The sequence below is a fragment of the Aotus nancymaae genome, unplaced genomic scaffold, assembly GCF_030222135.1.
Source record: "Aotus nancymaae isolate 86718 unplaced genomic scaffold, 86718_ANA_hifiasm-v0.15.2.pri h1tg000108l, whole genome shotgun sequence".
NCBI lineage: Eukaryota > Metazoa > Chordata > Mammalia > Primates > Aotidae > Aotus > Aotus nancymaae.
In genome coordinates this window covers 44099589-44126596 of record NW_026988523.1, presented here as the reverse complement: position 1 = coordinate 44126596, position 27008 = coordinate 44099589, and the positions used below count along the sequence as shown (strand labels likewise).

Below are 27008 nucleotides of genomic sequence, written 5' to 3'. Positions count from 1 at the left end.
ACTCCTGACCTCAGGTGATCTGCCCACCTCGGCCTCCCAGAGTGCTGGGATTACAGGCGTGAGCCATTGTGCCCGGCGCAGCTGGTTAATATTTAATTTTTTTTGGTAGAGACGGGGTCTCTATGCTGCCCTCAAACTTCTGGGCTCAAGCGATCCCGCAGCCTTGGTGACAGCCACCGCGCCCAGCCTCTCTAAGAATTTAAAAAGCAGTTTCACATCACAATATCGTCTATCTCTTCCACAGTCCTCTTGCTTTTTACTGTAACCCTTTAAAAAGTATTATGCAGATAAACGGTGGTTTGTCAGTGAAGTAACCACCAAAAACTCTTGGCACTCCAATCCTCTGCCTTCTTCAGGCGACAGGATTAAGAATGGGATCCTAGGATGCTTACATGCAATGAAGAATCCGGAAACGCTTGCTAAGTGCGCCGCAAATACTGATTACGAAGAAGGAAGTCCTCTTCTTCCCGCCTAGAGACTGCGTCGGATGTGGCGTTCGAGGGGGCGAAGGGGCGGGCGGAAGAAAGGAGACGGGGGGGCGGGCGGGGGGGAGGGGGGAGGGAGAGGAAGGGGCGGGGCAGGGAGCGGGAACGGAGAGGAAGGGGCGGGGCAGGGAGCGGGAACGGAGAGGAAGGGGCGGGGGAGACTGGTGTCTTGCCCCACCCTCTTGGAGGGGCGAGGGCCTGACCTGGACCGCGGAGGAACCGAGTGACTGACAGCCCGTAGAATCTCCTAGAACCGGTTCTCGCGGCCCCTCCCCTCCCGCGACCCCGCCCCTCCAAGGCCCCGCCCTCTCGAGGCCCTCAGCGTCGGCCCGGGAGCAGCACCCGCCGTTTATGTTTCTTCGAGCGGGCCAGGCCGCGGTTTCTCCGCTTCTTCGCAGTCTTCTGCCGTCTCCTGTGGCCACCATGAGCACCGGAACCTTCGTTGTGTCGCAGCCGCTCAATTACCGTGGTGGGACCCGCGTGGAGCCGGCGGACGCCTCTGGCACGGAGAAGGCTTTCGAGCCGGCAACCGGTAACTGCACGGAGCCCGGGAGGCCGGGGCGCAGCGGGGCCTGTGCGCGGATTTCCCGGCCAGCCCTAGTTCCCTCGTGTTCTGCAGGTTGACTTGAGCACAGTGACGGTGGAGAGTCTAAGGCTGTGCGTGTAGGCAGCTGGGATTCTGGAGCAACGCGAGTGCCTGTGGGCGGGAAGGGAGGAAAAGGAAAAGCTGGTCAGTTGCGTGGTGGGATTGTGAGTAGTTTTACTCGGGCCAGAACGGAGTTCGCGAAGTCCTCGTGCGGGAAGTCGTGCCTCTGTTCGCTGTTCCGTTTTTTGTGTGTCGTCCAGACTGGCGCGACCTCAGCTCACTGCACCCTCGACCTTCCGGACTCAAGTGCTCCTCCCGCCTCAGCTTCCCGAGTAGGATTACAGGCGCCCACCATCATGGCCTGCTAATTTTTGTATTTTTAGTAGAGACAAGGTTTCACCATGTTACCCAGGCTGGTCTCGAACTCCTGGGCTCAGGTGATCCTCCCGCCTCGGCTTCCCAAAGTGTTGGGAGTACCGGCGTGAGCCACCGCACCCGGTCAACTGTTTCCTTTTAAAACTAGGACTGATGTATTGTCTTCACATGTGTGCGTAGGAGAGGATTTCTAGAAGAACGGGGCGGGGTTGTGGGGGAGATAATCATTTGTGCTGAGAATGGAGGCACGCTCACAGATAGTTTCTAATGACTACGAATGAGGACTTGTCTCCACATTCTGATATTAAAGTATTTCTGCACGTTAATCAGAATTGGCAAAACCCCACTCTTACTCAATACTTTCTGCTCCAGCTTTATTGAAGTGTAATTAACAAATAATAATTGTATATTCTTAAGGTGTAAAACGTGATGTATGTATACCTTACAAAATGATTACCACAATCAATCTGATTATCCATTGCTTCTACATAGTTAAGACTTTTTTTGGTTGGTGAAATATTTAAGATATGTTCTTCTAGCAAATTTCAAGTATGCGATGCAGTATTAGTAACCGTAGTCATTTATTCATCTTCCCGAAATAAAACTTTTATCCAGTGCTTAATGTGTGCTAAGCACTGTGCTAGGCATTGGATTTACTCTGGGAACTCTGAGGGTCACAGCGATAAGGAGGAAGAGGCTTTTTTATTTTGGTTTTGTGTTTATTTTGCTGGGTTTTATGGAATATATGTGGCGAGAAAAATGTAGCCAGAGCAATAAAACTGGATTGCAAGGGACTGGAGAATTTAGTATTTGACCATCCACACTAAATCAGAGCAGTGACTTGGCAGAACCAGAAGGCATTATCACATTTCTTCTTTATATAGGAGGAAACAGCTTTTATACCCCGACCTAATCTTGGTACAAAAGAAAGAAAAATTGCTCTTTAATTGCCTGGAGTGTGTGTGACTCTCAGCCACCGCCTTTACCAGCTGGCTATTCAAATTTTTAACAGAAGTTGCAGATTTGTGAAATCTCCTTGGAAAGAGTCCCAGGAGTTCTTGTGAACACAATTTGCTGAGTTGGCAAACTTAATGAATTCTTGTTGGTAGAGGCAGTACAATCCTTGGGATATGGGTCCAGAAAAATTGTTTTGTAATTTGTACCAGAATAGGGAGGGAGAATAAAGGTGGAATAAGAAAAGGAAATCTTGGGTTTTTCGAGGGAAAAAAGTTCTTTTAGGGATGCCTTATCCTGCTGTTACTGCTTATTAACTAGATTTATCAAGTATCAGTAGTATAACATACTTAGAACATTTTAGATGAGGGATTTACAGTCAGAGTTCATAACCCAATAGACTGCTTACTTTTGACTTTCATTTTGCAAGACCCCGAGATTGTGAGATAGTGTTTAGGAGTGTTGCAAAACTTTATAGGAAGTTAATGTTAGTAAACCCAATTGTAAAATAGTAGAGAACAGGGGTTCTTAACCCTAAATCCATGATGAATTTAGGGCTGGGGACATGGCATCCCTGTAATTCTGTTATGTGTTTAAGTACATTTTTCTGGAGAGAGGTCTGCAACTTTTATCAGACTCCTGAAAGGTGTCAGTGACCACAAAATACAGTTAAGAACTGCTAGGCCGGGCACGGTAGCTCACACCTGTAATCCTAGCACTTTGGGAGGCTGAGGCGGGTGAATCACTTGAAGTCAGGAGTACCAGACCAGTCTGGCCAACATGATGAAACACTGTCTGTACTGAAAATACAAAAATTACCCAGGTGTGGTGGTATGCCCCTGTAATCCCAGCTACTCAGGAGGCTGAGGGAGGAGAATTTCTGGAGCCCGGGAGGCGAAGTTTCAGTAAGCCAAGATCACGCCATTGTACTCCAGCCTGGGCGGCAAGAGTGAGACTGTCTTAAAAAAGAACTGCTAGTATAGAGGTGGTGACTAAATCAAACCATACTGAAAAACAAGACGGGAATACTAAGAGAATGTTGATACATAATATTTTATTTAAATATGTGGCAACAATTTGAGATAAAACTGACTTTTCCCCTCTTTATAGGCAGGGTGATAGCTACTTTCACGTGTTCAGGAGAAAAAGAAGTAAATTTGGCTGTTCAGAATGCAAAGGCTGCTTTTAAAATATGGAGTCAAAAATCTGGCATGGAACGTTGCCGAATCCTTTTGGAGGCTGCCAGAATAATAAGGGTATGTTCCAACTTATTCCCTTCCAGAAAACTCAGACATTGCTCTGAGGGTTCTTTGTGATGTTTGCAGTTTGACTTTGGTGAAACATTCGGTCAGAACGTTTTTATAAAACAAAAATATTTCTACATGCTCACCTTAGTATACAAAACAAGTTTTTGTTTGATACTTCCCATCTGGATCTTGGCTCATGGATATCTCAGGTTTTCATGTTTGTCATTGTTTTGAATTATACTGAACTCTTTATAGCTCATCTTTCTTTGTTATTTTTATTTTTTGAGATGGAGTCTTGCTTTGCCACCCAGCTGGAGTGCAGTGGAGCGATTTCACTCAACTGCAACCTCCGTCTCCTGGGCTCAAGCAATTCTCCTGCCTCAGTCTCCCAAGTAGCTAGGACTACAGGTGCCTGCCACCACAACTGGCTAATTTTTGTATTTTTAGCAGAGATGGATTTCACCATGTTGGGCAGGCTGGTCTCAAACTCCTGACCTCAAGTGATCCACCTACCTCGGCCTCCCAGAGTGCTGGGATTACAGGCGAGTTACCGCGCCTGGCCTTCTGTTTCTTTTTAACCCAAGTTCTTTACTTGTTTCCTTTTTATTCTTTATGCTGATGACCCTCAAGTCTACTTTCTTTTTTAGATTTGTTTTCAGATAGGGTTTTAAGTAAAGCTTTGTTACTTTAATTGTCTGGGAAGATTTCATAAATTTGTAGATGTTCTCTTTAAAAAAAGAAAGTTAAACTTTATATTGTCTTAAAGATCAGAAGTACCAGATGCTCATTATAGAAAGTTGGAAAATTCAGAAGAAAATACATCAAAATATGCATCATGGATATCTGAGTGGTAGATCTGTGACTTTTCGTCATAAGTATGTTAAGTCAAACTGTGAAGGGTCTGAGAGTTACCTACTTTTAAGAGTATGTGTGTATGTGTGTGTATATATATATTGTACACATATATATAACACATATATGTATACATAACTATGCACATATAATTATATAATCTATATAATATACATATAATCTGTTATATGTGTAAATTATATAACTATGTATAATATATGTATATAATATACATACATGTCCTGGCAAGAGACATGAGGCTTTTTGGATATAAATAATAAAAAAGTTGGTTTATTATTCACAGCAAAATGCAGCAGCCATAGCAATACCTTAGCACTAGTTTCTGTGTTTTTTTTTTTTTTTTTTTGAGATGGACTCTCACTCTGTTGCCCAGGCTGGAGTGCAGTGGTGCAATCTCAGCTCACTGCAACCTCTGCCTCCTGGGTTTGAGTGATTCTGTGATTCTCCTGCCTCAGCCTCTTGAATAGCTGGGATTATAGGCATGTGCTACCACCCATGGCTATTTTTTGTATTTTTAGTAGAGATGGGGTTTCCCCATGTTGGCCAGGCTGGTCTCTGGACCTCAGGTGACCTGCCCACCTCGGCCTCCCAAAGTGTTGGGATTACTGGCATGAGCCACCACGCCCAGCTTAGTTTTTGTTTTCAAAGCACCAGTCCCCACGGTAGGTGAGGGGATGTGGTGAGAACCAGGTGAGATCCCTCTGCATGCAGAAAGTTGCAGCAAAGAAGAACCCTAAAATTCTGAGATTCATTTAAATAGAGGCTACTGGCACATCTGCCTATCCTCTCCTTTAGGGAGAGAGAGAGATTGAGATTACTTACTAAGCAAATCTCCAGGGTTGAGAGGGAAGGTGTCACTAAGTTCGTTATCTTGGAGTATAAGCAGATGTTTCCAAGAACAGCAAATATGGAGGTTTACAATTCCACATTTCTCCAGAGTTCTCTTTCTTTAGGGAGACACTGTCTCTGCCTTTCAGGGCCTTTGCTATTCAGTCAGCTTGTCGGTGTCCTTTGCTCAGAAGGCCCTGACCATGCAGAAATATCAAAATATTCGTGCAGAATTTTCTCCCAATGAAGTGTTTTCCCCGGTTATTAAAAATTTATTTTTAATTCAATAAACCAAAGTTAACTCATGGCAGATAATTTATTATTTTCGTTTGTCCATTTTTTTTCCTTTGAATGAGCAATATTGTAGGGCTGTTAAGAATTGGCTCCTTTATTGTTAAAAAATGACTTTTATTGATCCTAAATAATATCTAATAATAGTTTTTGCTCTGAAATCTATTGTCTGATACTATTTTCATTGCTTTTTACTTTACCCTCCCCTTTGTATTTCCTCTGATACCTGTGTGGTGTTTTATTAATCAGAAACACACTTCTACCTTTCTTTAAAGCTTTTGTCTGATGATCATGCTCTGGACCTGCCTTCACTCCAATTTATTCTGTAACTGAAGAGATCCCACTCTGTGACCATACCTATAATCATATTAGCTCTCAGTTTTCTTTTAGTGATTTTTCTAGTTAATCAAGATCTGCAGTTCTTTGCTCCTTCCTTTTTTGACGGGGTGTTGCTCTGTCACCCAGGCTGGAGTGCAGTGGCACAGTCATGGCTCACTGCAGCCTCAACCTCCTGGGCTCAAAGGATCCTCTTGCCTCAGCCTCCTGTAGGTATGCACCACCGTACCTGGCTAATTTTTGTTTGTATTTTTTGTAGAGATAAGGTTTTGCCATGTTTCCCAAGCTGGAATTTTTTTTAAAAAATTACTGCTCTAAACAGTTAATTTTTTTTTTAAAGATTTTAAGAGTAAGGTAAAATATTTTACATTCGTCCACATATTTACCTGTTTGTGGTACGCGTCAGTTCGTGCCAACCCAGGTATCTATCTGCTGTCATTTTTCTTCTGCTAGAAGGAATTTCTTCAGCATTTCTTTTCTGTTTTTTGTTTTTTGAGACAAGGTCTTGCTCTGACTCCCCAGCTGAAGCACAGTGGTACAGTCATAGCTCACTGTAGCCTTGACCTTCTGGGCTCAAATGATCCTCCCACTTCAGCCTCTTGAGTAGCTGGGACTACAGACATGTCACCACATCTGGTTAATTTTTGCATTTTTTGTAGAGAGTAGGTTTCTTTATGTTGCCCAAGCTGATCTTGATCTCTTGGGCTCAAGTCATCCTCCTGCCTCAGCTTCCCAAAGTGCTGGGATTACAGGTGTGAGCCACTGCGCCCGCCAGCCTAGCATTTCTTACAGTGCAGGTCTGTCAGGACTCTTTCAGATTCTGTATGTCTAAAAAAGTCTTTTTTTGCATTAATTTTTGAATGAATTCTAGATACCTAGTTTTTTCTTTCAGTACTTTAAAGATACTGCTCCACTGTCTTCTGATTTGTGTTGTTTCAGAAGAGAAATTTACTGTCATTTTTGCATCTTTGTATGTAGTGTACCCCTTCTCCCCCACCCCTGGCTGTTTTACGATTTTTCTCCTTATCACTGGTTTTAAGCAATTTGATGATGATGTCTTTTGGTGCAGTTTTCTTCATATGTATTTTCCCTGAGGTTTATTGATTTTCTTGAATCTGTAAATGTGTTTCATTAAATTTGGAAAAAAAGTGGGCCATCATTTTTCTCTCTCTTTCTTTCTTTTTAATTTTTTTTTCCGAAGTGAAAGGTAGAAATGAGGGACCTGCCCTTGACTTCTAATCTTTCATCCCAGTGGACACCTGGTCAAGTCATATTGTAAAGCAGGGTGACATAGAGGAGGAACAGGGTTGGGAACAAAGCATGTATTTTCCAACTAATACTTGTAGCAATATGTTGTTACGGTGAACAATTTCATTTTATGGTTGTTCTTGCAATAGTAGCAGGCAGAAATTTTTGTCAGAGACATCTTTGATGATCCTTACATAGTATATCAGAAGATCTCCCAATGCTCTTCAGTAGAGAACCTTGTTTTGTAAGGATGGAGAATAATAGAATAAGACAAAAAATTTTCCAAGGCTGTCTAGTAAACTGAATTTTCTCTGAGAGTTGAAACCTCAAAAACAGTCCCCAAAGCTACTTGTCTATCTGTTATTTTAAAAGGGAAAAAATCTCAAGAGTGAAAGTTTTCTATTTCTTAGTAAATGTTCTAGGGCTTAGCAGCGATAGAATCACAGATTACTTCCTGTTTGTTCATTCTTACACTGAAATGTAAGCAAAACTACTGTGTTTCACTATTGCCAGTATAATATCTCTTCCCTGTATTTGAAATGTTCTGTGCTGATTCATCACTTTATTCAACTGATCAGTGAGCTAGCCTCTCTAGGGCCTGGTTTTCTCTTGCATTCAAGAAACAAAATTCAAGCTACTTATGGTTGATTATACCTCTGGAAAACTATTTCATGTTAATTATACTCAACAAACTTAAGAATGGGGAATAATTTATGCTTGGTGTAAGAATTGATGCTTGTTTTCTCCTAGGGTACCCTCTTTCTAGTGTCAGCATACTGGGAAACAAGTTAATTGTCAAAAGGTTGTTTTGGTGAGTATAGAATCAGGAAGAGAGAAGGTAAATTGTTGGTTTAAAAGACAGTTTAATTTAGACCATGTTTGAATGCTGAACAAATCCTTTCTGAAGGAGCATATTTATTCAAAAATTGCAATATTTATTTAAAATGTGCTAACTTGCCCTTTTTTTGTTAACTTGTTTGTTTTTGAGACAGAGTCTCACTGTCACTCAGGCTGGAGTGCAGTGGCATGATCTCAGCTTACTGCAACCTCCGCCTCCTGGGTTCAAGAGATTCTGCTGCCTCAACCTCCCAAGTAGCTGGGATTACAGGCACGTGCCACTACGCCCAGCTGATTTTTGTATTTTTAGTAGAGACAGGGTTTCACCATGTTGGCCAGGCTGGTCTCGACCGTCTGACCTTGTGATCCACCTGCCTCAGCCTCCCAAAGTGCTAGGATTACAGATGTAAGCCGCTGTGCCTGGCCTGAATTTTTTTATCCTTAGTAAGTTGTGGAGGCCAGAACTAGAAACGGTATTTGAAAAACAGTATTGATTGAGTGCTAAGTATTAGAAAGTATTAGAGAAGAATATGTTGCAATTCTTTGGGTGAATTAAAGTGATGCGTATTACAGCCTCTTAAATACAATTTCCCTAAGAACTGTTTTCTCTTACCATCTATGAGCAAACATACTTAGGTATTTATATACATATACATATTATGTTCATTTCCCAAAATGAATTACTCTTCCACTTGTGAGCCACCCATTCTCTCCCCATTCTCTACCCCTCACCTCTTCAGTAAACATATACTTCAAATCAGAATGAGCCTGCCCTGTGACATTCAGAGCCTCAGAAGGCATGGGTTCATTCCTGCCTGGTCTTGCCCCTTCTTTTACTAACTGATTTTGGCATAAAGTTGTGGTCTTAAATCTCTGTCAATTAATTAATAAGGGAAGAACAGTGCTGCTGTTCAGCTTTAAGCTTTTATCTCTCTTCTAAATGTAACAGTGCCATTTCTTCTCACTTCAAGTGAAAACTATTTCTAGCTTTAAAAATTGATCAGTGTATTCTGTTTAAGCATTAACTACATCAAGACATACTGGAATATGTCTTAAATCTAGTCTCCTGTTTTATCCAAAGGAACGGAGGGATGAAATTGCCACTGTGGAATGCATCAACAATGGCAAGTCCATCTTTGAGGCCCGCTTGGACATCGACACTTCCTGGCAGTGCCTGGAGTATTTTGCGGGCTTGGCTGCATCCATGGCTGGTAAGTCCTCACCTGGTGTCTGTCACCAGCTGACAGTGAGGCAGAAGCGCAGGGCCTAGGAGTAAAGGGTAGAGATTTTGGAATTAAGACAGACCCGGGTGAACCCATTGGGTTTGTCACTTTCTACGTGGGTGACCTGGAAAAAATCTTTCCTAATCTAAACTGGAGATAATAATTCCTAGCTTCTTGGGTTGTTTTAAGGATTAAATGAGATAGTGCATATATAGCACCTAGCATGATACTTAAGCTTTAGACCAAATTTCTGAAAAATCAGTTTTTACAAGAATCAGTTTGTCATATTTACCAGTTTTGTCTATTTAGCAAACTTTTTTTTGACAATGTATAAAGTTGTCAACAATTGATATTGGATGGTTTATAGGGCCTAGGAAGGTTGCAGGGAGCTCAGAAGCTTCTCCTCCTGTTGTGTCTTCCTCTCATTTCCATTTTGTTTCATCTAAGCTATCTAATGGATGCTCAGTAAATTCTTAGAGAATTAAATCAAGTTGGGTGATCATGTGTTTGAAGGATAGGTAGGATTCTCTGTGGAGAGAATATGTGGGAGCCAGTGGAAGAATGACTGGAAAAAATAGAAGAATGGAGACAGGGTGAGCCTGGTGTACTGGGAGCAGTGGGGAGGCTGCGCCAACTGGAGTACAAGTCAGACTGCTGCAGACGTTTGTGAAATGTTGGGGAGGACAGACCCGCATTCTGCTTTACTCCTGTTTTCCCCGTAGGTGAACACATCCAGCTCCCAGGCGGATCCTTTGGTTATACCAGAAGAGAACCACTTGGAGTATGTGTGGGAATAGGAGCGTGGAACTACCCCTTTCAGATCGCCTCTTGGAAGTCAGCTCCTGCGTTAGCCTGTGGTAAGAATGAATTATCCCTCCATTTGAGAGCCATTTGTTCTCTCCGCATTCTCTACCCTTCACCTCTCTATGAATACTTTAAATCAGAAGGGGCCTGCTCTGGGATATTCAAAGCCTCAGAGGTCATGGCTCATTCCTGCCCTGTCTTACCCCTCAAGGACTTACAGTTTAGATTATACACAATCATGTCTAGATAGTCCCAGTTTTTGTTTATTTAATTTTGTATATGAAAAGGAAGAAATTTAATTTTCTTATTAACTTGAATTATATTTGTGCTACTTACAAGTTCTCTTCCTTTCTGGACAAGAATTTTAACGTATGAGTTAGCACTTAGGAGTTTGACTTCATTTACTAAGCAGAAGATAAACATCTTTCTTCCTTTGGATCTTAAGAGAAATAATAAGCAAGGCTTCCATCAGAGGAGCTTTGGCTGATTGGCATTAAACGGTTTTCCTACAGTATTTAAAGAGAAGAATCTGTGGGGAAAGAAGACTAATCATATATTAGAAAAAAACAATAATGTTATGAAGCATTACTGTTAGGACGTTACATTGAAATGCAGCTTTTGTCCTTTTGCCATTGCATGTTCTTGTTTTAGCCTATTTCTCTTTGAGAAACATCTGTGAAAGAGGAAAAATAGTCCCAGCATTAAGTCACTAGCTTTGAGGACTCTCATCAAGTGAACCTTTCTTGTCTTCAATGTCAAGTTTTATCAAACGGAGCTAATGATACCTACTTCATACTGCTGTTGAAAGTGTTAAGTGAAATAATATACGTGAAAAGGCCTAGATAGGCAAGTGTGAGACTGGGCAACTGTAGGGTTTGGGATTTGTATGAGAGAAACCAAGATGAAAAGGACAAGATTTGTTTATTTATTGATATGGTTTGGCTGTGTCCCCACCCAAATCTCAACTTGAATCGTATCTCCCAGAATTTCCACGTGTTGGGAGGGATCCAGGAATCAAATCATGAGGGAATCAGGAATCGTGAGGGCTGGTCTTTCCAGTGCTATTCTGGTGATAGTGAATAAGTCTCACGAGATCTAATGTGTTTATCAGGAGTTTCCGCTTTTTGCTGCTTCATCGTTTTTCTCTTGCCGCCGATATAAGAAGTGCCTTTAACCTCCTGCTGTGATTCTGAGACCTCAGCCTTGTGGAACTATAAGTCCAATTAAACCTCTTTCTGTTCCCAGTTTTGGGTATGTCTTTATCAGCAGTGTGAAAACAAGTTAATACACTTATTAATAACATTTTTGGTCTAGGATTTGATAGGGGAAGAGGAAACAATTGGAATCATTCTTGAATTGTCCTCTAGTCCTGTTTTCAGGGGATCACTGGTCTTAAGAAGTCTTTTTATGTTTGTGTCTTGGGTTTATGCAGGTAATGCCATGGTCTTCAAACCTTCTCCCTTTACACCTGTTTCTGCATTGCTGCTGGCTGAAATCTACACTGAGGCTGGTGTGCCTCCTGGGCTCTTCAATGTGGTGCAGGGCGGGGCTGCCACAGGCCAGTTTCTGTGTCAGCATCACGATGTGGCCAAAGTCTCCTTCACTGGAAGTGTGCCCACGGGCATGAAGGTGAGGATGTAACCAGTATTGGTCAACACAAACGGCATTTGGATAGGGCAAAGCCGGTTCTACCCAGAGTGTATTTTGGAGGCTTCTGTTTTGATTTTGCCTAGCCTGTATTGGGAATGGGGAAGGAGTTTTTATTGGGCAAAGGTGTGAAGTTTCCTATAAAAGTGTGAAGGGGCAAAGGGAGTACACATGGGGTGATTTGTGGTAGGCCAGGTAGAGGTGGAAGTATCAGCTCCAGCCTAAGGAGAGGATGTGTCTGGGTGGATAGGGGCCTGGGCTGCCACTTGTATTGTTTGGTGACTTAATTTCTTGTATAAAAGGAAGGATTTTTACTCAGGCTATTTCAGATTCATTATTTTGACATTAATTTGTGTTCTGAACTCTGTCAGCCTTATGCACAGTAACAGTAACACAAAAGAATTTCTGACTATGATAGTCCTGTGAATTAACAATATTTTTTATTTTTATTTTTTTGAGACAGAGTCTCACCCTGTTGCCCAGGCTGGATTGTAGTGGTGCAATCACAGCTTACTGCAGCCTTGAACTCCTGGGCTCAGGCAATCCTCCTGCTTCAGCCTCCTAAGAAGCCAGGACTATAGTCATGTGCCACTGTGCCTGGCTAATTTTCTTATTTTTCTGTAGAGGCAGGGTCTTGCAATGTTGCCCAGACTGGGACAATATTTTTTAAATGAACTCCCCCTTCCAGTGTCAGTGCAACTCTGTGGATTCGCTTCAGTTTTCTGGAAAAGTATATTTTAGTAGACAAAAGGCAAAGGATATTGACAAGAATAAGGCTACATGTCACACACAGTTCAAGATGATTTTGTAGGTTCAGGGTCTAATTGACCTAGCATGCGATATAATTTGTGTTAAAGTTCTAAATACTTTGTCCTTGTTCTGTAAGATCATGGAGATGGCATCTAAAGGAGTCAAACCCGTTACCTTGGAACTTGGAGGCAAATCTCCACTCATCATCTTCTCAGACTGTGATATGAACAATGCTGTGAAGGGGGCGCTGATGGCCAACTTCCTCACACAAGGCCAGGTATGTATCTGTCCCTGGAAGATGTGTAAAAGGAGTCTCCACCTCCTCATCTGACAGCATGTTTTAAAGCTTTTTAGTTTGCAATACTTTCTGACTTACAGAAAAGTTGCACAAACAGCACAAAGAATTCCCGGGTACCTTTAAACCAGATTTCCCAAACAGTAACATTTTAACACATTTACTTTATCATCTTCTTTATCTGCCTGTACATACATAGGCATATTAAGTTTTTCTGAACCTTGAGAGTAAATTGTAGACATAAGGCTCCTAACCTCTAAATATAAAGTTCCTTAAAACAAGTGCATTCTTACATAAGCACAGTACACTTAGTAAGATTAAAAAATTAACATTGATACCGTATTGTTACTCAGTCTATAGCCCATATTCAAATTTGCCATTTGTTTGACTAACGTCCTTATAGCAAAATAGAAAAAAATGTTTTTTCTGGTCCAGGATCCAGTCAAGGAGGATGTGTTGCCTTTAGTTGTATTGTCTTTAATCTCCTTTAGTTGAGAACAGTTCTTTTCTCTCAGGACCTTGACGTTTTGGGAGAACAGGCCATTCATTTTGTAGAATGTTCTTTAGTTTGGGTCTGTCAGATGTTTCCTGTTAGATTTATATTATGAATTTTTGGCAAAAGTACCACAAACATGTTGTCGTATCCTGCTCACTGGTGACTTAACTTTGATCACTTGCTTTAAGGTGAACCTTCACTGTAAAGTTACTGTGTCTTACTTTGTGGTTAATAAGATCTTGTAGGAGGTATTTTGAGACTATCAAGTTCCTCATCAAACTTTCATGTGGTAAATACTTTTATCGCCACTGATGAGTCTTGCTAAAAACAGTTTTTATTATGGTGGTTGCAAATGGTGATTTTCCAATTCCATCATTTCTTCTATATTTGTTAGTTCACTTTCTACTGTAAGAAAGAGTTTGCCTTTCACCCCTGTTTGTTTTTCATTCATTTAAATCAGTATGGACCCATGGATTCTTATTTCATTCTTTGGGTTGTAGTCCAGTAGTATCATTGTTTATTTATTTATTTATTTTTTATCGAGATGGAGTCTTGCTCTGTCACCCAGGCTAGAGTGCAGTGGCGCCATCTTGGCTCACTGCAACCTCCGCTGCCTGGGTTTAAGCAATTTTCCCGTTTCAGCCTCCGGACTAGCTGGGGCTACAGGTTTGCGCCACCACGGCCCTCTAATTTTTTTGTATTTTTAGTAGAGACGTGGTTTTGCCATGTTAGCCAGTTTGGTTTCGAACTCCTGACCTCAGGTGATCTGCCCACCTTGGCCTCTCAAAGTGCTGGTATTACAGGTGGGAGCCACTGTACCTGGCCTCATTATTTATTCTGATGCTCAAATAATTGCATATTGGCTAGTGGGAACCCTTTCTGTGACCTTTTGTTATGTCCTCATTATTCTTTGAATACTTCATTACTTTCTGGCATGGCAAAGTGTTCCAGACTCATCTCATACTTCCCCTGGCTGTGCTCTGGAATCAGCCATTTCTCTAAAAGATCTCTGTTTCCATTATTGTTTATTTGTTTATTTATTATTATTATTTTTGAGACAAGATCCTGCTCTGTTGCCCAGGCTAGAGTGCAGTGGTGTCTTCTTGGCTTATTGCGACCTTGGCCCCCACCAGGTCAAGCAGTCCTCCCACCTCAGCCTCTCGTGTAGCACGCCACCACACCCAGCTGATTTTTGTATTTTTTGTAGAGATGGGATTTCACTGTGTTGGCCAGGCTGGTCTTGAACTCCTGGGCTCAAGTGATACATGCACCTTGGCCTCCCAAAGTGCTAGGATTGCAGGCCTGTTCCACTGTGCCCATCCTGTTTTTTTATATTTTGTAATTTTTTAAAATGATTATTTAGAAGGACTATCTTCAAACCAGTATGAGTATTTCATAAATAACATGTTTGTTTGTTTGTTTAACAAGTTGAGTAAATTGTTGCACAACAAGCCACCTCACATCTTTCAGCAAGAAAAACACTAAATCCGAACAGTAAAGACATTACACAATGAGTTAGGACACAATTAAAAATTTGCTTTAAATATTTCTTTGAGGGAAAGGACACCATACTTCTCTACTCAATGAAGAGAAACAATTTTGCAGTCCAGAGGTCTTTTATTTTTTCCACCTATCATGCCATGAATTCATAGGGAAGAGGCTCCAGCAGCTCAGGCTCCTTCCCATTGGTTCTCACACAGCGTGCTTCCCTGGGTGTAGTAGGCTGGTGCTTCAGCTGAACACAAGTACCTTTCTCTTTGGCTTCCTTTGTTTTCTGATCATCTTCTTACATGCATTTCAGAAGCTGTGTTGGCTCTTAAGAGTGCTTGACGTACTCAATGTGCACATTAATTCTCTCGACCAGAATTTTGCCTTTATTTGTTTACAATAGTGCCAAGAACATGCTGGGTAACAGTGTAGGCTCTTCCAGTTTTGCTGTGGTAATGCTTGTGGGGTATCCCTTTTTGAACAGTACACATTCCCTTAATGTGTACAATATTGCCTTTCTTTTTTGAGATAGAGTCTCGCTTTGTCGCCAGGCTGGAGTGCAGTGGCACTAGTCAGCCTCCTCATGGATATGAAATGGTATCTCATTATGGTTTTGATTTGCATTTCCCTAATGATCAGTGATGTTGACTGCATATGTCATTTTATAAGATATTGCCAAATCCCTTTCTTAAAGGAAATGTTTCATTCTTACTCACAATGTATGAGTACCTATTTTCTCATAGACTTTCTTAACAGAATATATAGTCATAATTCTAAATTTTTACCAGATAGATAAGAAGTGGTATTTCAGCATAGTTTTAATTTCAGTTTATCTGTCTATCTATCTATCTATCTATCTAACTGTCTGTCTGTCTTTGAGATAGGGTCTTGCTCTGTTGCCCAGGCTGGAGTGCAATGGTACGATCTTGGCTCACAGAAACCTCAGTCTCCCAGGTTCAAGTAATTCTCCCACCTTAGCCTCCCGAGTAGCTGGGACTATAGGTGTGCACCACTACACCCAGCTAATTGTATTTTTAGTAGAGATGAGGTTTTGCTGTGTTAGCCAGGCTGGTCTTGAACTACTGACTTCTAGTGATCCACCTGCCTCAGCATCTCAAAGTGCTGGGATTACAGGGTAAGCCAGCATGCCCAGCCTAATTTCAGTTTTATAATTATGAATGACATTGAACATCTTTTTCAAAATTCACATATAATGTTCACATTTTTGGTGTGTTATACTATGAGATATAATTTTCCATTAATTTTTAAGAGTTTTTTAAAATTAGTGATCATAGCCTTTTATCTGATATAAATGTTGCAAATAATTTTCCAGTTTTTCAATGGTCTTGAACTTAGTTTAAGGTATTTGCCATGCAAAAGATTTTTATTTTTCTGTAGTCAAATTTATCAGTTTTTTTTCTTTAATTGTGTCTAGATTTGGGATAATTGAAAACTTTTTTCTACACCTAGGTTTTAGAGGAATTACCTGTATTTTCTCCTTTTTTTTTTTTTTTTTTAAAAAAAGTCTCACTTTCTCACCCAGGCTGGAGTGCAGTGACGTAATCATGGTTCACTATATCCTTGACCTCTTGGGCTCAAGTGATCCTCCGACATTAGCCTCCCAAGTAGCTGGGACCACAGGTGCATGTCACCACACCCGACTAATTTTTGTATTTTTTGTAGAGATGGTGTTTCACCATGTTGCCTCAGCTGATTTTGGACTCCAGAGCCCAAGTGATCCGCCCACCTTATATTCCCAAAGTGCTGGGATTACAAGTGTGAGCCACTGTGCCTTGATTTCTTATTTTATATTTTGATTTCTGATACATTTGGAGTTTATGTATGAAGTAAGATATGTATCTTATTTTATGTTTTCCAGATTACTAATGATTTGTTCTAGAACCATTTATTTAGTCCATCTGTGTCTTAATGGTTTAACTTTCACCTTTGTTATAAACTAGATTTTCATGAGCACTTGGATCTGTTTTTGGGCTTTTGTGTTCTATGTTCTTACAACATTTGAACAATGTTTATGTTCCTTTCTATAGGAGGGTCTGAATAGTGATTATTAATGATTTCAAAGAAAAGCATGGACTGAACTCAATTTTTTAACAATTAGATTTAAGACCACAGTTCTTAATACAGTTTTACTCTTCAGTTCCCTGCCATCCTTAAAATATACACCCAGGGAGAGAGAGATCCAAGATGGCTGATGATTAGCAGCTCGGGCACGTGAAAGCTTTCCCAGTGAAAGCGCAAAGAACGAGAGGACGCCACACTTTCAGACAAATATTAGTTGCTCACGGACCAGGAGATTCCCAGTGGAGGAGCTCCACGGGTCACCAGGGCGACTCTTGTGGCCGGCGTGGCGGTTTTGCTGGTGCCTTAGCATGCCAGTTCTTGGTGCAGAGTCCGGAGATTCCCGGGCAGAAAAGCACCATCAATCTTAACACCGCTGTTTTGGCCGGCTCAGTGGATTGCTCAGATCTCGGCGCAGGGAATCAACAAGTTGGACGTCAGAGACCCAGTTAGAAAGTCGGTAATTATAAAGACGACAGACGGACAAATATATAATGAAGGGAAGAAACCAGCGTAAAAAGGTAGAGAATACTCAAAATCAGAATGCCTCTCCCTCTACAGGGGATTGCAATTCCTCATCAGTAACGGAACAAGGCTTAATAGATTACACGTGTGTTCCAATAACAGAAGCAGGTTTCAAAACGTGGGTGATAAGAAACTTCTGTGAATTAAAAGAACTTGTTCTAACCCAATGCAAAGAAACTAAGAACCTTGAAAAAAGGTTTGACGAAATGTTAACGAGAATGGACAATTTAGAGAAGAATATAAGTGAATTGATGGAGCTGAAAAACATAACACGAGAACTTCGCGAAGCATGCACAAGTTTAAACAGTCGAATTGATCAAGCAGAAGGAAGGATATCAGAAATCGAGGACCAGCTCAGTGAAATGAAACGAGAAGACAAGAATGCAGAAAAAAGGATGAAAAGGAATGAGCAAAGTCTCCAGGAAATATGGGACTATGTGAAAAGACCTAATTTACGTTTGATAGGTGTACCTGAATGTGATGAAGAGAATGAATCCAAGTTGGAAAATACTCTTCAGGATATCATTCAGGAAAATTTTCCCAACCTGGCAAGGCAGGGTAATATTCAACTCCAGGTAATACAGAGAACACCACAAAGATATTCTTCAAGAAGACCAACCCCAAGGCACATAATCGCCAGATTTATTAGGGTTGAAATGAAGGAGAAAATACTAAGGGCAGCCAGAGAGAAAGGTCAGGTTACCCATAAAGGGAAACCTATCAGACTTACAGCAGATCTCTCAGCAGAAACCCTACAAGCCAGAAAAGAGTGGGGACCAATATTTAACATCCTTAAAGAAAAGAACTTTCAACCCAGAATTTCCTATCCAGCCAAACTAAGCTTTATGAGCGAAGGAAAAATTAAATCTTTTGCGAACAAACAAGTACTTAGAGAGTTCACCACCACCAGGCCTGCTTTACAAGAGCTTCTGAAAGAAGCACTATACATATAAAGGAACAACCAATATCAGCCTTTCCAAAAATATATCAAAAAGCAAAGAACTTTAACACAATAAAAAATTTACATCAACTAATGGGCAAAACAGCCAGCTAGCATCAAACGCCGGTATTAAACTTATATATATTTTAATTGGATAAAAAGCCAAAACCCATCGGTATGCTGCATCCGGGCCCATCTTACATGCAACAATACACAAAGACTCAGAGAGAAGGAGGAAGATTTACCAATCAAACAGAGAGTAAAAATAAACTAATAAACAAAAAGCAGGAGATGCAATTCTCGCCTCTGATAAAGTAGACTTTAAAGCAACAAAGATCAAAAGAGGCGAGGAATGACATTACATAATGGCAAAAGGATCAATGCAACAAGAAGAGCTGACGATTCCATAGATCAACGAGATAGAAAATTAACAAGGATATTCAGAACTTGAACTCAGACCCGGAACAAGTAAACTTAATAAACATTTATAGAACTCTCCACTTCAAATACATAAAACGTACATTACCACCTCACACCTATTCCAAAGGTGACTATATAATTGGAAGTAAATCACTCCTCAGTAATCGCATAGCATTTCATAGGTTTAAATTAAATATTGGTTGGCTGTTTGTTTGTTATCTTCTTCCCTTATTCCTTCCTGACTACATCATTAAGTATAATTATCAGTATAAAAGAGGTTTTCAATACCCATTACTAAATTGCATTCTAGCCTGGGCAAGAAAGCAATACTCCCATTCTCTCTCCCTCTTTCTTTTCCTTCTCCCTCCTCCCCATTCTCTCTCTCTCTTTCTCTCCCTTTTTCCTCCTTCCTGTTCTCTCTCTCTCTTTCTCTTTAAAAATATATATATATGTATATATATATACACACCCAGATTGAGCCCCTGATATGAGGAAGTAGGAGAGGTGCTGTGGGTTATATGGATCTAGCAATGACCTTAACAAAATTTAAACAAGCAAAATAAGAACTTTTACCTCAAAGGGCAGATTTTGCTTATGGAGTGATATGTCCACAATTATGTGTGTGATCCTTCTTATTCAGTATGGAGACAATTTTTAGAAATGGAAATACCCTTTTAAAAAAATGTATAGTGCTCTTTTCAGTTTAAAGTTTTTAGATTGCGTTCCTTTTTCCTTTTCCCTTCACACACATAGAAATTGATGTCTGTTTGTCCTTTAGGTTTGCTGTAATGGCACAAGAGTATTTGTGCAGAAAGAAATTCTTGATAAATTTACAGAGGAAGTGGTGAAACAGACCCAAAGGATTAAAATTGGAGATCCCCTTCTGGAAGATACGAGGATGGGTCCACTCATCAACCGACCGCACCTGGAGCGAGTCCTTGGGTTTGTTAAAGTGGCAAAGGAGCAGGTGAGAAATAACTGGCAGAGGGTGGGTTGGGGAAGATTGAACTAGTCCTGAATCACTTGCTTTGTGCCCTTTCATGTTATATTCACTGGACTATTAGCATTCCTGGCTGTGTTCTGCTTTGTGCCTGCACTGTGAAGACTAAGTATGCATTTGTTCAGTATACACTTAACATTTCAGGAACGCATTTTGGGATTGCATTTTTAATACAAAAGTTTTTTTTTTTTTTTCCTTTTCGGCAGGGTGCTAAAGTGTTATGTGGTGGAGATATATATGTACCTGAAGATCCCAAATTAAAGGATGGATATTACATGAGACCTTGTGTATTAAGTATATCTTCTTTTTCTTTGCTGTTAGATTATTTGAATTAAATACTGAATAGATAGAGGTGAATATTTATAAAATATGTATATGGTGTAAAGCAAGGGACTGGCAAATGATGTGGTCCTACTACCTAGGTTTAAGAAGTAAACTATTTACTCCATCACCTTCAGATCCTTCTGTGTGCCCCTCTTTTAGGGCACCCATATGTATTAGTTTATCCAGGACCACAACTATCGTTCTGGAAGCAAGGGACTAAAAAATATTAAAGTGCATATTTGACTTAAAAAATTAAGTAATTTAATTCCTTGAGAAAGTAAAGAATGTTTTTCATGTGACCTATAGGTCATTGTATTAAACATTTTGCATTGCTATGAAGGAATATTTAAGATTGGGTTAGTAGAAAAGATGTTTATTTGACTCATGGTTCTTCAGAGTGTACAGGAAGCATGGTGCCATCATCTGCTCTTGGTGAGACCTCAGGAAGCTTTCAGTCGTGGTAGAAGGTGCAAGGGGAGCAGGCGAGTCACATGGTGAAAGAAAACAAGACAGGTTGCAGGCTCTTTCAAACAGCCAGGTCTGTGTGAACTGACAGAGCCAGAATGCACTCATTACCATGCGGAGGGCATCAAGCCATTCATGAGGGATTTGCCCCTGTGACCCAAAAACCTCCCGGGAGGCCCCACCTCCAACAATGGGAATCATACTTCAACGTGAGATTTGGAGGGGAAAAGCATCCAAACTGTATCAGTCATCAGTATAACAAAACCAGTTTGTCAGATAATGTATTAATCTTTTTAGAAATTACATAATAATTTTTAGCACCTCCAGTCTGTCTTAAAAGTCTAGTTTTGACAGTCAAGGTGTATATGGTCATCCTACTCCCAACCATCTACTTCCTCCTACTTCAGAGATAACTACTATTCTAAATGTTTTTAATCATTCTTGGCTTTTTCTCTATCATTTTATAGTGTATGTTAGTATCCCCTACAAAAATATTGATAGTTGTAGGCTTTAAACAATTATACATAGATTGAACCATGTTGTATAATTTCTTACATCTTATTTGGAGATAAATTAAGCTGGTTTTTGCCCCTAAGGTTGATAGTGGTGTCAGTTTTTAACAGCTTTATATTTGATGCAATGTATGAACTTTCACCCTCACTAAAAAGAACCACTGATGTTTAAAAGCTGAGAATCCTAATGTCCATACCATGAATTAGATTGCAGTTATTACATGAATAGGAAAAGCTTACAATATATTGTTAAATTAAAAATACTGGGGCCAGGTGCAGTTGATCACTTCTGTAATCCCAGCACTTTGGGAGGCTGAGACAGAAGGGACGCTTGAGTCCAGGAGTTTGAGACCAGACTAGTAGGCAACATAGTGAAACCTCATCTTCAAAAAATTAGCCGGGGGTGATGGTGCACACTATGGTCCAAGCTCCTCAGGAGGTTTTTATTTTAATGTTTGCAGCTAATTGCAGAGATGACATGACCTGTGTGAAAGAAGAGATCTTTGGGCCTGTTATGTCTATTTTACCGTTTGACACTGAAGCTGAGGTTCTAGAAAGAGCCAATGATACCACTTTTGGACTAGCAGCTGGCGTCTTTACCAGGTATATGGAGAGGGTCACTGAGAGCGGTTTTGGAGTGGGGCTACAGTATCTGCTCAGATATATAATTGATCCTGTTCTTTTTTTTTTTTTTTTTTTTTTGAGACAGTATCTTGCTCTGTCACCAGGCTGGAGTGCAGTGGCCTAATCTCCGCTCACTGCAACCTCTGCCTCCCAGGTTCAAGCAATTCTCCTGACTCAGCCTCCGGACTAGCCGGGACTACAGGTGCCTGCCACTACCCCCAGCTAATTTTTTTTGTATTTTTAGTAGAGACGGGGTTTCACCATGTTGGCCAGGATGGTCTCGATCTCTTGACCTCGTGATCCACCTGCCTCAGCCTCCCAAAGTGCTGGGATTACAGGCGTGAGCCACGGCACCTGGCCTTGATCCTGTTCTCTTCACTTTAGTTTGCCCTCATAGGAGCCATCGGCACTTTCTGTTTGCTTCAGGTTAAGTCAGAAGACACCAAAGCAGCAGTTGGTAGTTTTCTGTAAATGGCCAGAGAACCCTGCTATTGAGTTTAAAATTGAGCTATGAACTTTGTCGATTGTAAATGTTGTCCTTTTTATTCATTTGTTTAATAAACACTTAAGATTCTGATCTATGTAAAGCATTGGGCTAGATGTCTTTTGAAAACACACATGTCAAGGAATTTAGAAACCTCTAAGCATATAAACTGTGGGCAGTACTCTTCAAAAACATGATTTTTAGTGGCGTCATAATAGTTCCTAACTGAAGTGCGTTATAACTCATGTAGCTATTTCTTCTGTGGTTGGATATTTAGGATATTGTTTCCAGTTTTAACTATTGAAGTAATGTGATGAATACCTTTGTGCATAAACTTTAACCTTGCTATTGCAAGTGAAAATGATTTGGGAGTACAATTTCTTTGAAATTAATTGCAGATCGCTTGGTTTTATGCAAACTTTGATTAGTCTTTGGCAGTAGTAGGCAGTTTTCTAAAGCTGCTTTACACTGGGGATTATGCTGTTTCTTTGGTGATACATAAAGTTAAAATTTTTTTTTTATAGCTTTATGGTCAGGAACTTAGGGAGAAAGCCCAAATCTCACTTGGGGACCTGATGTAATTGCTTTTCTTTGAGCTCTGAAGAAAAGATTGAGGAGCTGGTCTTTTGATTTGGGGATTGAGCAGGTTAAGTGCTCTTACTTTGCTTTGCCAACCTAGTACAGACAGAATGCAGTTACAGAGGAGGGTAACTCCAATATGCTATTCCTTTTCTTTTACCAGCTTTGCTGGGATAATGCACATAGCGTACAATTCACCCATTTAGTATATTCATGGAGTTGTGCAACCATCACCATCATCTATTTTTTAGGACACTTTCATCATCTCAGGAAGAAACGTTGTGCCCATTAACAGTTGTAATTCATTCCTGCTCCCCACCCCCAGCCCCTGGCATCCATTAAACTACTTTCTATCTACATGGATTTGCCCATTCTGAACATTTTATGTGAATGGAATCATACACTATGTATTCTTTCATGACTGGCTTCTTTCACTTAGCATAATGTTTTCAGGATTCATTTGTTGTGGCATTTATCATATTATTCCTGAATAATATTCCAGTGTATGGATATGTACCACTTTTTATTCATGCATTCATCTGTTACAGACATTTGGGTTGTTTTCACTTTTTGGCTATTATGAATAATGGTGCTATGAACATATGTATACAGGTCTTTGTGTGGACATGTATTTTCATTTCTGTTGGGTATATATCTGGTAGTGAATTGATGGGTCATATGGTAACTTTATGTTTAACTTTTTGAGGAACTGCTAAACTGTTCCAGTGCCATTTTACATTTCTCCCAACAACATTTGAAGGTTCTAGTTTGTCCACATCCTCACCAGCCCTTGTTATTATCTGTCCTTCCGATTTTAGCCATCTTTGTGGGTGTGAAGTAGTATCTCATTGTAGTTTTTGTTTGCATTTCTGTGGGTTTTCTTTTCGCTTTCTTGATAGTCTTATTTGTAGCACAAAATTTTAAATTTTGACCAATTCCAATTCCGTTTTTTTGTTTGTTTGTTTGTTACTTTTGATGTCATGATCTAAGAAGTCTTTCCCTGACCCACGGTCATGAAGATTTATTCCTCTATTTTCTTCAAAGATTTTTATAATTTTCAGTCTGACCTTTTTAGGTCTGTGATATTTTTGTATATGGTGTAAGAAAGGGCTCCACCTTTTTTTTTTTTTTTTTTAAAGCGTGTAGATACCCACTTGTTTCAGCACCATTTGTTGAAAAGACTGCTCTTCCCCCACTGAATTTCGGGTGCCCCTATTGCTGCTACTTATTTTAAAGATGCCTTGTGTGTGGGACTATAAAATCTAGTCCATGTCTGTTTTGCTTGGATGATAAAAGATTTTAAAACATTTTGAAGGAATGAGAATTTGCTAAGATTCGAAAACCTAGAACTGGCCATGTAACTTTTCCTGTTAAAGTAGCAGCCTAAGAAACTCTGAATAACCAACACATTTTTTTTTTTTCTTCATAGAGACATCCAGCGGGCTCATAGAGTGGTAGCTGAGCTTCAGGCTGGAACCTGCTTCATTAACAACTATAATGTCAGCCCCGTGGAGTTGCCCTTTGGTGGATATAAGAAGTCAGGTAAGGAGCTGGGAGGTGTGAATGCAAACCAGGTCTCTAAAGATAGGTCATAATTCGGACCTTACAGACTAGTATTCCTAAACCTGTCTGCCTATCGGAATCACGTGGGAAAATACAGGTTCCTGGTCCTTCCCCAGATCCACCGTAGCAGTCTCTGAGAATGGAAGTCAAGCATCTTCCCCTACCCAACACCCCTAGAAGGTTCTAATGTATAGCCTGGCTTGTGAGCTGCTGATATATATCTCAAAAAGGTTTAACTTATGGGTAGAATTACTTCTTCACAAGCTGTGATTACTGTAAACATAAAATCACTCCCTTAGGGGTTCTGTATCAGGGATGTCCATCATCATCCACTGTGGAGTTTTTAGATTCCATTTAGGTAAAGTGTCTCTAAAGTAATATCTAAGTAATTTTGTTTCCTCTGTTATGTCAAATTAACAAAATCTTTAAATTTATCATTAAGTAATCAATTATAATTGTTTTCGTTACACTTGATGGCATATGTGAGTGTTTTTCCTTAGTCACTGCTCATTCATTTCGTTTATTCAGTAGTCAAACATACATTACCACAACATACAAATGTGTAAGTCTGGTATAGTATATCAGGAGTGTAGCCAGAACCTTGAGGTTCTTTCTATGGAGTTTGTTGCCTGTAAATATTCATTTACATGTTTCTCATACTGTTCTTCTAGAGTGAAGTTGGTTTGAACTTCGTTGAGGCACCATTCTAAGAGTCTGACCTCTAGTTTCTGTGGCAGATATTTACCGTCCTCACAGTGTTGGCAAATATGTAAACCCTGATGAACACTGATGAGATGGTGGGTGTTAATGTGACAGTCTTACTTGTCCCTGTGGGGTACTCAGGGGAGCCTCATACAGAGGCACAAGTGTTGGTGGGAACCAAGGTGCATCTTATTAACGTGTAATGTCAGTGCAGGGAATTGGTTCTTTGGAATCGGCAGCTTAGGTCTTTGGAGAGCCTCTTGACTTTCCCTTTCCTTTGGACCAGGCCATGCTGTGTGGGATGAGACAGCAAGAAAGATGGCCAGATGTGCAGAGCAGCACCTGGCCTGACATGCCTGACCAGTTGTGTGCTTAGAGGATTTGGAAAGGAACAAAAGGTCTTCCCAGGACCTTTGTGTATGATTCCATTTGAGTGGTGCTCCTGGAAATGTGCATTTTTGAGACCCTGGCCTTGCCCTTAGAAGGCAGAGCCTACCAACGTCTAGCGCAGGGTGTACAGGCAGGGCCAAGGGTGGGATACTAGCCTCTTAGCACGGTAACCTCCCCCACTAGTAATTGGGCAGTGTCTTGGACTCTGAGTAATCAGAGGGACCTTCAGTGCCTTCTCCCCAGTATGCGTTGGCAGGGTAAGATAGTAGGTTAATCTTATAGCTGTATAAGAAGTGGTGAATAAGCCTATTGTGTAGAGTTAAGTTTTAAATTAGCATCAGCTTTCAAGGGTGCCAGGTTGATTGTTGTAGAGATTGCCTTTAACACTTGATATAAAATCCGAGCGTTTTTCAGACCTCAACCCAGAATAGTAGGTACTTGAAGTTAAGATTCATATTGGTGGTAAGAAACGAGACCTGTGTATTTTCCTATCCCCATCCCCAAAGGCCACTGGGTCATTTTTCTCCATGCCTAGCTCCATCCACAGCTAATACGTGGATTGAGGACTTTATTCCAAAACATTTAGGTTCTTTATTCTTCCCTAGCCCTGATAAGCAGTGCTCATCTTTAAAGATCATTATGACTTTTGACTGTTGTAGTGGTGGCTCATCCTGACCCCTTCTCCTCCTTTCAGGATTCGGCAGAGAGAACGGCCGTGTGACAATTGAATATTACTCACAACTGAAGACTGTGTGTGTGGAGATGGGTGATGTGGAATCTGCTTTTTGAAAACGTGCGGTGAAACCTGTTGACATGGCCAGGCTGTGGAATGATGCAGTCGGTCCTGTTGACAGAGGGAGTACAACTAAATGCCATTTTAAATCCAGAATTTTGGCATTCAAGATAAGAGATGGTTCATGTTACTCTTCTTCTCTAAATCAGCTTCCTCATTGAAAATGTGCGTTTAAGTGTCTTATAGATACTAATCAAGAAAGTTGTGATTTTCCTCAAAGTATATTTTGTGAACTCTTTAAGTGCCAGTAATGTACTTCTAGGGAATAGGAATGTGTGTTCCACACATTTGGCCAGTTGACATTGTTAATTCTCTGGCGTCTTTCAAGGAACTTGGTCCTGGCTGATCCAAGTGCAGTGGTATTTACAACTAATTGATCTCAGCCAGTTTGTAGATTTCTTTGTTCCTTCTCCATTCCCACTTCTTCACTTGACTAGTCTTGGGGAAAAAAAAAACCCTTGTTTTTTTGTAGATTCCTGGTAGAATCAGTAGAGATGGTTTCAGCTTACTGACATTTTTTTAAAACTATATTTCCCTTGTCATTTTATTGTGAAAGCTGACAACTGGGATAGAGGGGATTAGATAATAGATGGGGTCAAATTCTGTGTGAAAGATTAATTTGCCTAGTAAGTGCTTTGTCTCTGTTCACTACTGTGATAGGAAACCTGTCTCCCTATCTTGGGTCCTTGAATTACAGCCTGCTGTCTTACACCAGCAGAACCACCCTTTAAATGTACAAATTACTTGTAGGCCAATGTAATATAGTGAAATTAAATTACGCTGTTAATTCTTTTGTGTTAGTGTTTTGAAACTAAACATATCTTAAGGTTATAAAAGGACAGAGG

General features: G+C 40.5%; 1 protein-coding gene across 2 annotated transcripts; it reads left to right on the top strand.

Annotated features, from left to right (window-relative positions):
* The first annotated feature begins 809 nt into the window (after window positions 1–809).
* On the top strand, window positions 810–26955 carry ALDH9A1 (aldehyde dehydrogenase 9 family member A1). Of its 2 annotated transcripts, XR_001110042.2 has the most exons (12): window positions 810–1017; window positions 3511–3656; window positions 9142–9271; window positions 10006–10140; window positions 11520–11716; window positions 12621–12761; window positions 19506–19694; window positions 19934–20021; window positions 21490–21631; window positions 24145–24257; window positions 24950–25075; window positions 26065–26154. XR_001110042.2 is itself a non-coding variant. In XM_012468905.2 (11 exons), exons 1-11 carry the CDS (start codon window positions 837–839, stop codon window positions 26157–26159), a joined length of 1557 nt encoding a protein of 518 aa, XP_012324328.1. In that variant the 5' UTR covers window positions 811–836; the 3' UTR covers window positions 26160–26955. The 2 variants fall into 2 exon arrangements, 1 of the variants encoding a protein (XP_012324328.1); XM_012468905.2 differs by lacking the exon at window positions 24950–25075 and having other exon boundaries at window positions 811–1017; window positions 26065–26955.
* Window positions 26956–27008: the final 53 nt, after the last annotated feature.